Source organism: Delphinapterus leucas, chromosome 13 (genome assembly GCF_059928025.1).
Source record: "Delphinapterus leucas isolate spDelLeu-1000000601 "Yukka" chromosome 13, BTC_Dleu_Yukka2, whole genome shotgun sequence".
Taxonomy (NCBI): Eukaryota; Metazoa; Chordata; class Mammalia; order Artiodactyla; family Monodontidae; genus Delphinapterus; species Delphinapterus leucas.
The window spans coordinates 41,569,035-41,578,103 of NC_143141.1; the positions used below are offsets into that span (position 1 = coordinate 41,569,035).

At 38.2% G+C, this 9,069-nt stretch overlaps 1 protein-coding gene across 1 annotated transcript in view; it reads left to right on the forward strand.

Moving 5' to 3' along the window:
- The window catches only part of WDPCP (WD repeat containing planar cell polarity effector), a 611,687-nt gene extending 602,861 nt beyond the window's left edge, over positions 1–8,826 (forward strand). The window contains exon 23 of the mRNA XM_089922334.1: positions 6,623–8,826. Within this exon, the coding sequence (XP_089778460.1) occupies positions 6,623–6,673 (51 nt within the window). The 3' untranslated portion in view covers positions 6,674–8,826. The remainder of the gene's footprint in view (positions 1–6,622) is intronic.
- The last annotated feature ends 243 nt before the right edge of the window (positions 8,827–9,069 follow it).

Consider the following 9,069-nt stretch of genomic DNA (forward strand, 5'->3'; position numbering starts at 1 on the left):
TGCTGCCCTGCTGGTGGGCAGGCTGGTTCCACAGGCTGCCTAGCTGTTGTTGCCCTGGAGCTGGTGTTCGCATGCTGATGGATGAGGCTGGTTCCCAGGATCTCTGGCTGCAAGGCTCTGGGGGGTTCCCGGGTTTAGTGCCTACAAGATGGTGTGTGGGACTGAGTCCTGGGCCTTGGTGGGCAGGGCCATGTCCAGGAGCAGCTGTGGGCTCAGGGGGTCTTATGATAGCCTGTCTGCTGGTGGGTGGGGCTGTGTCCCCGCCCAGTTAATTGCCTGGCCTGAAGCGTCACAGTACTTACTGGTGCCTACATGCTGTTGGGCAGAGGCCAGGCTGGGTCCTGAGGTTAATAAGCTAGAGGGAGAATTCCAAAATGGTGCTTGCCAGCACCAGTGTCCATGTGGTAGAATAAGTTCCCCAAAATGGCTGCCACCAGTTTCTGTGTCCCCAGGATGACCTCTAGTTGCCTCTTGCCTCTCTGGAAGACTCTCTAAGATCACCAGGTTGGTCTGATCCAGGCTCCTTTCAAATAACTGCTTCTGCCCTTGTTGGGGCTTGTCTTCCCGGCACAGGCTCCTCGGGCTAGGGAGCCCGATATGGGGCTCAGAGCTCTCAGTCCTTTAGGAAGAACGTCTGCAATTGTAATTATCCTCCTGTTTGTGGGGTGCCCACCTCGGGGTATGGAACTTGACTATACCGCAACTCCATTCCTCCTGCCCATCTCATGGTAGTTCCTCCTTTATATCCTTAGTTGTAGAAGATCTTTCCTGGCAGGTTCTGGTCTTTTTCATCAATAGTTTTTCTGTAAATAGTTGTAATTTTGGTGTGCCCATGAGAGGAGGTGAGCTCAGGGTCTTTCCCTTCTGCCATCTTGGCTGATCTCCCCCTGCCACACACTTCTTTATACCTATTCCCTAATTTGCAAAATGAAAATAGTCATACTTACTAACATCATGGGATTGATATGTTAAATTAGATAATGTGAAAGGATTTTATTAACTCCAAAACACTGCTCATTATTATTGCTTTTATTGACTTACTTTTTTAAAGTATGCAAATGGTAAATTCTTCTGGATAGAAACATTTTTCTAGCACTGGATCTCACACTCAAAAACTGTGTTAGAGGGCTTCCCTGGTGGCGCAGTGGTTGAGAGTCCGCCTGCCAATGCAGGCGACACGGGTTTGTGCCCCGGTCCAGGAAGATCCCACATGCCGCAGAGCGGCTGGCCCCGTGAGCCATGGCCGCTGAGCCTGCGCGTCCGGAGCCTGTGCTCCGCAACGGGAGAGGCCACAACAGTGAGAGGCCTGCGTACCGCAAAAAAAAAAGAAAAAAAAAAAAAACTGTGTTAGAGAACTGAAAAACAAACTAAACATGTCTTCATGTAGGGTTTTGAAAAAGACAAAAATCCTATTCACATGATGTTTTTATTATAAATCTTCTATAAATGCTGAGGGAATTACATTGAATAATAATTCAGTGAAGACAATTCTGTGGAAAGGTGAGATGACATGTTCTAAGTACATTCCTTTCTGATTGTTTACTTAACACAGAAGTAGTTGGAAAGTTAGTTAGCTTATCTACAAAGCTGTCTCTCATAAGTACCAGAAACCTCAAGCTAGCCTTTGGCAAGTGCTAGACTGTAGTCAGTGAGATTTCATTTTCTAGAAAGAACATCAAGCACCACAACTCTGGAATGCTGATTAAGAAGAAATTGCTATATGATACCAAATATGTGAAAAGGAGAGTTAATATTCAACAGTGAAACTTGAATAACTTGCCAACTTTATCAGGAAAGCTTCTCCTGTTGTGTAGAGGTGAACTATGGCATCCGTTAAATGACAAGAATAGGCAATCATCAGAGTTAATCATAAAACAGCCTGTGGAACACATGTTGTTAGGCATAAAAAAGTGAGGAAAGTACTAGAGAGGGAAATAACTTAATTCTAATCCCAACTCTGCCACTAAGTGAGTGACTTTGGACAAGACACTTATCCCACATGAGCCTCAGTTTCCTCAACTGTAAAATGAAAGAATTTCAGATTAGAAAACTTCAAGGTTTCTTCTGTCTCTAAAATAGTATACTTCTGGGATTTAATTACTGTTGAGCTAAATCAGAAGCTTTATGAGAGACCATCAGTAACGCAGGGGAAACCTAACATTAATTAATGAGATGATCATTTAGTATATTAAAAACGGGTATTTATATTAATTAAATGAGCAACATGTCAAAATCTACTTTGTAGCAAAGCAAACCTTAACTTGTCTGTAGAATCTGCTTACAAAGTCTGTGTACGGGGCTTTCCTGGTGGCACAGTGGTTGAGTGTCCACCTGCCGATGCAGGGGACACGGGTTTGTGCCCCAGTCCAGGAAGATCCCACATGCCGTGGAGCGGCTGGGCCCGTGAGCCATGGCCGCTGAGCCTGCGCGTCCGGAGCCTGTGCTCTGCAACGGGAGAGGCCACAACAGTGAGAGGCCCCCGTAAGGCAAAAAAAAAAAAAAAGTCTGTGTACATTTCAAAGAAAGTTACCTGGTATCACCCAACATTAGGTAACAGCAATAGGGTATGACTCAGAATATGTACTTAACTGTATGCAGAAATCAAATGAGGGCCTGGGGAAAACCCTTTTGTTGAAGTAAATTATCACAAGAATTAACATGTAGCATTCAGTCAAGGGTAAGCACAATTTCAGCACGTAATAAAATGAAGATCGACCTCTGTTGAAACCACCACTTCCGGTTACCAAACAAAATCACTTCCTCCCAAACTAGGAAAGAAACAAAGCAAAACTACCAATTCTAGAGTGTTTATCCAGAAGCCTAAAATTTCATAAACTTTGGTGCAATAATTCTATTTCTACAGCTCTATACCAAGGAAATAATCCTAAACACAGAAAAAACTTCATGCCTAAGAATGTCTATCATAGGGTTATTTATAAAAAGAAGAAATTGGGAACAATATAAATTTAACCAAAAAAAGGGATGGTTAAGTAAAGCTATAGTAATTAATATAACAAAATTTAGCCACTGAAAACAAAGACTTTGTGGGAGTATTGAGAAGTGTTTAAAGTAAGGCCAAAAAACTCAAAAGCCAAATACAGTAAGTCTCCTACACATGAACCTTCAAGTTGCAAACTTTCAAAGATGCGAATGTGCGTTTGCACGTCCAATCACGTAAGTTAGTTCACATGTCTGGAGTACATTGTCATGTGCGTGTATCCTCTACAAGTGGTTGTGCTTTTGTGTACTTTATTGTACAGTATTATATAGAGTACAGTAGTACAGTATCTTTATCTCAAGCCCAGGATGTCCAGAAGCAAGCCTTAAAGGAGTGGTGACATAGCTGGTACTGCTAAGAAGCGCCAGGCAATAACAATGGAATCTACTGTGCAACAGGAGGAGCTTACTAATGAGGACCTGATGGAATTGGAGGCCCAGATAAAGGACAAAGAGAGACAAGAGGAAGAAGAAGTAACTGAAGACCCGAAGAGATTCACGACACTGGAAAGGGCAAGGGGAGTTTCTTTGAGGAGGCACTGTTAGTTTTTGAGGCACAGGATGGAAACATAGAACAGTACACAAAGGTTGCAGCAGCCGTTCAAAATGCAATCCAGTGCTACCGTGTCATCTATGACAAGAAAAAAAGAGCTACTACCCAGACATCACTGGATCGTTTATTCAAGAGGGTAGATAGAATTGAATTCAGCAAGGAACCAGAACCTGTGCCATCAACGTCAGGCATGAGTGAAATTGCATCTTGCCCTCCATCTCCTATTGCTGACGATCCCTCAGCTCTACCTCTCCCACCTCCTCTCCCTCCTCCAGTCAATAACTCTTCTTGCCTGTTCACTTGATGCCAGCCCCTGTATGCCAGCTGTTGTACTGTACTACTGTACTTTTCAGGGTACTGTACTGTAAGATGAAAAATGTTTTATTTTTTGTGTTTATTCTTTATGTATTATTTGTGTGAAAAGTATTATAAACCTATTACGGTACAGTACTGTATAGCCAAGTGTGTTAGTTGGGTACCTAGGCTAACTTTATTGGACTTACAAACAAATTGGGCTTAAGAACTCACTCTCAGAACGGAACTCGTTTGTATGCAGGGGACTTACTGTATGTACAGAACTGCACATACAATATACTTTCAGCTGTGTTTAAAAAAATAAGTAAAACATATATGTGGAAAAAAGTGACGGGAAGCAAATACACATTAAACCATAGTTTTATATGACTGGTGGGACTGTGGGTAAATTTTAGTACATTTCTGTGTTTCAAATTTTATTTAATGAATATAGTTTATCTTTAATAATGATTATATAATTGAGTATACAAAATACATTATTGCATTACTCATTAAAATATTCCTCTAAGGTAAATAGGGTACAAGTTAAGGTTATTTAGCATGGAATACACAGTCATGGAAACCCTGGAAATGTCTAGAAGTAAGTCTTTTAAAAATAAAATGGATTTTAAAGGAAATCCTTCAAAGGAAAAAAAAATTTAAGTCCTGGGAGATCACTGAGCAGTTAATTCTATGATTTTTACTTTTTTAAATGTAAGTCCTAACGTAAGACAGGCTTTAAGGCCTGGATAGAAGGCACCAAAGAACATCAAGAATATGGCTGAACCAGATGACACTTCTTGGGTATGCAAAGTCTGGCCTTCCAGCAACGATTATAACCAGATATTAGGAAAATAAAATAATTTACCTAGGATCTCTGCCAGTCAGTGTACAAGACCAAAAGCTAAATTCAGGTTTCTTGACCATTCTAGTGGTATAGGAAATAGACTTTGTATGGCAGCTTATAAACCAAGAGATGGAGCTTAATATTTTTAAAATATCAGTGCTTATGTTTTTTGTTTTTAAATTAAAAGCTACCTAAAACCCCTGAACTTGCCAGCACACACACAAGCCTCAGGCAATATTAAATTACTCATTCTTCATGTTACTTGTTTCTCCAGGTTGGTGTGTGTGTGTGTGTGTGTGTGTGTGTGTAAATCAGGATCCACAGGCACATGCATACATACAAGTTTCCCTTACCTGCCAGCCCCACACCTGTTTTCTTTGAGATATGACTACTTAAAATAGAATAAGGTAATGACTTACTGAAAGGCTTCTCTTAGTAAAAAGAACTTTCAAGATATAGCTTAAGGAATAAAATTTTAAATAATTTTTAATAAGAGAAATGTCTCCAGTTATGACATGTTAGTTTAAATATTAACCATCATGCCTACTCTCTTTACCTTTCCCCTTTACCATTTCAACTCTAATTAGGTTATCTCCAAACTTTCAAATATGTCCCCACTGTATTGTTTTTTCAAATAAAATTACTCACATTTAGTCTTACATTTAAACACTCTCCAACTTCAGAATCCTATCATAAAATCCTTTGTTTTTCTATACTTGATAGGGTTGGTGGGGAGATGTGAAAGACAGAAAGAATAAGAAATGGGAAATGGATGAGATTCTTGTTAGTATCTCTTTGTAGCTTCATACAGTTTCATAAAGGGCTTATAAACACACAATCTTTTCTATGAACCATTATCTCAAGAGCCACTATTAAATACTCAGTAAAACATCAAAATTAAGAAATATATACTTGGGACTTTCCTGGTGGCACAGTAGTTAAGAATCCACCTGCCAATGCAGGGGACACAGGTTCAATCCCTGGTCTGGGAAGATCCCACATGCTGTGGAGCAACAACTACTGAGCCCACGTGCCACAACTACTGAAGCCCACGTGCCTAGAGCCCATGCTCCACAACAAGTCACCGCAATGAGAAGCCTGTGTACCACATCGAAGAGTAGCCCCCACTCACTGCAACTAGAGAAAGCCCGCACACAGCAATGAAGACCCAACAGAGCAAAAAATAAATAAATTAATTTAAAAAATATATATATATATGCTACATGGGACCTTTTAGAACAGACAGTATTGTAAAATCAAATAGGTGGGGACTTTCCCAGTCGTCCAGTGGTAGAGAATCCGCCTTCCAATGCAGGGGATGTGGGTTCGATCCCTGGTCAGGGAACTAAGATCCCACATGCCATGGGGCAACTAAGCCCGTGTGCCACAACTACTGAGCTCGTGCAACTCGACTAGAGCCCGCGGGCCACAAACTAGAGAATCCATGTGCTCTGGACCCCGTGCGCCACAACTACATAGCCCATGCACCCTGGAGCCTGCATGCCTCAACGAAGATCCCATGTGCCACAACTAAGACCCGACACAGCAAAAGTAAATAAAATAAAAATAAATAAATAATAAATCTTAAAAATAAATTCAAATAGGTGGAATCACAAACGAAGACCCGCAGTTTGCAACATTTCAGATGCTTCCAAATTTCAACTAACATCTTATCCTTCCTTCTTTAATGTCTTATGCTTCATATGTTACTTCTCTTCACTGATTTTTATAAACACTCTAGCAAAATTTTAAGAGTAAGATAAATACACAGTTCTCTTGTTTACACATATACAATTCATTTTAAACTTTTTGTTTTATTTCACTGTTTTTAAATATTTAAATTAAGAATATTAAAGATATAAATATTGTCAATTATTTTTTACTCTCTGCTTAAACATGATTTTAATTTGTTTCTATTTGTTTACTTTCAGGAAATCGGAGATGGTGGTTCTCTCAGAATGGTTCACTTCGGTTTGGTATAAATATGAAACTTGTTTTTTTATTTTTAAAAAACCCGCATTTTTCACATCTAAACTTTTTCATGGCCTGATATAGATTAAAATCTCCCTATATGAATTAAAAAGAGGAGAGATAACATGAATTAGTTAAAACATTTAAATTCAGAGTATTTTCAAAGTAAAGTTTTATTAGTTTCAGAAACATGCAGCATAACAGCAAAGTCATCTTAAGTAAAAGTCTTTAACTTACTTATTTTCAATAATGTAAAATTTTTGAAGTTCCTTAAATTGTACCTTATTAGGTGCTTCAAAAGTAGGATATTTAAACTTGGTTCTCCCAAGTATTTTAAATATCTCCTCTTGTGATATTGTTTATATTATTAATTTGCATGATGAATAAAGTATTTATTAAGTGAAAAGTTCAGCCCAGGCCCATTGTTGGAAGACAATTTTCCATGGGTCTCTTGAATTACTGATAATGAGGCACTGACTGCCCCTTGGAACACAGATACTATCTCCTTCTGGAGCAATATGCTTACAACCTGTTATAAAAGGTTTGAATTCCCTAAGCTCAGAGTTCCTACCCTTTACACAGCCCAATGAGTGTGCAACTGTCACCTGGCCCTCTTCACATCACCCTGTGGGAATGGGACTTAGGAAACCATTGCCCACCCTGCAAAAAAATGTTACTCTAGCAACTATTGCTGTAAGTAATAAACTCTCTTTTGTCTCTGACCCAGAGTCTCATGTCTTCTACCAGCATGAAACTGAAGTTTGATAACTTGTTGTCTTGCAAGTAGGGTAAAAATCTCAGACCCTTCACAGTTCTTGATCCCCATTCATTAGCAGGTAGCACATATTTTACAACTGTAAATGTCTATAATAATCAACATCTTTTTCAAATATTGTATATGAGGTACATTATATATTTAAATCTTAAGAGTTAATTAGATTGAACTTTTACACTTCGGATTTTTCTCCCTACTTCCTATTCCTCTGTACCACTGCCAGAGGGTACAATACAGAAAGGAGGTGAAACCCAAATTAGATTTTTCAATATGCTCTGGAAAAGTTTTAGTAATACATAGTACCTGAACCATACTAAAAAGAGATGAAAAGTTACCGGCAAATTTTCTTTTTACTAGTCCTATCTTTCTTTAGCATAATAATCAAAAGTTAACTGATTTTTTAAAGAAAACATTATATTGAGAAAAATATGGCTTTGTCAAGATTGCAACAATTTCTCCAGATTTTTTAGTAAATAGTCATGAACCAGAAATACAAAACACATTTTCTGATCTACCATATCCTTTTGTTTATTTGGCCACTGTCTAGAGACTGGTAGAAAAGTTCAGTACTGTTTCTAGGTCCTTTGTGAGTAGACCATAGTTCATACTAAAAAGTAAAAATTTAAATGAAATATTAAGATAAAATATGGATATAAATAAAATTATTTTGTTCTATACAATGATGATGATGGTAGGTTTGCCAGTTATCTAGGTGAAAATTAAACAAAATTTAGTTCTTAGATAAATTTCCCATTTTTCCCACTTCACATGCCTCTGGAAAAATTAACTCAAATATGTAGAAAACCAAGTTTAGACAGTAGTAAGAATATGTTATACATGACATCTTCAAGAGTGTCCATGATTTACAAATGTTGTGCTTTCAAAATGTTGCGAACCTGGGGGTATTTATTAAATATTCCAATAAATTGATATTTCTGCTCTGCTACAGACGGGAAGGATGATGAATGAGCTTCCACTGCTCTAAAGTGAGAATAGAGGCACAAACAAGAACAGCTACGTAGCATCTGCACTAGCACTGACAGGTTCACATTTTCTCCTTCAGGAACAGATGCATGAGCTTTTTCAACTATTCTGTGACATTCTCAGATCCCCAAAAAGTTCCACAGTAACTCATATTAGTGATGACATTGTGCCTGATTACCAAAATAAACTGTGTTTGGAATACCTGTTTCTAAATGGTTTGCTTTCACTAAAAAGCCAAATAACCAAAACTGATATAATATTTGCTTCTTACCAACTATCAACATGTTAGTAAAGACAAGAACTATCAAATTTACAAGTGATGTTATATTCTAACACTTTATTAACTATATTATTTTAAAGTATGTAAAGACATACAGACCAATGGAATAGAATGGACAACCCAGATATAAACCCTCAGAGATATAATCAAGTGATTTTAGTATTGGGAAAATTGTATATCCACATGCCAAAGAATGAAGTTGGACCCTTACCTTGCACCATATATAAAAATTAACTAAAAATAGATCAAAGACCAAAACATAACACCTAATTTATGTAAAACTCTTAGAATAAAACATAGGGAAAATCCTCATTACATTAGATTTGGCAATGACTTCTTGGATGTGACACCAAAAGTACAGGCAACAA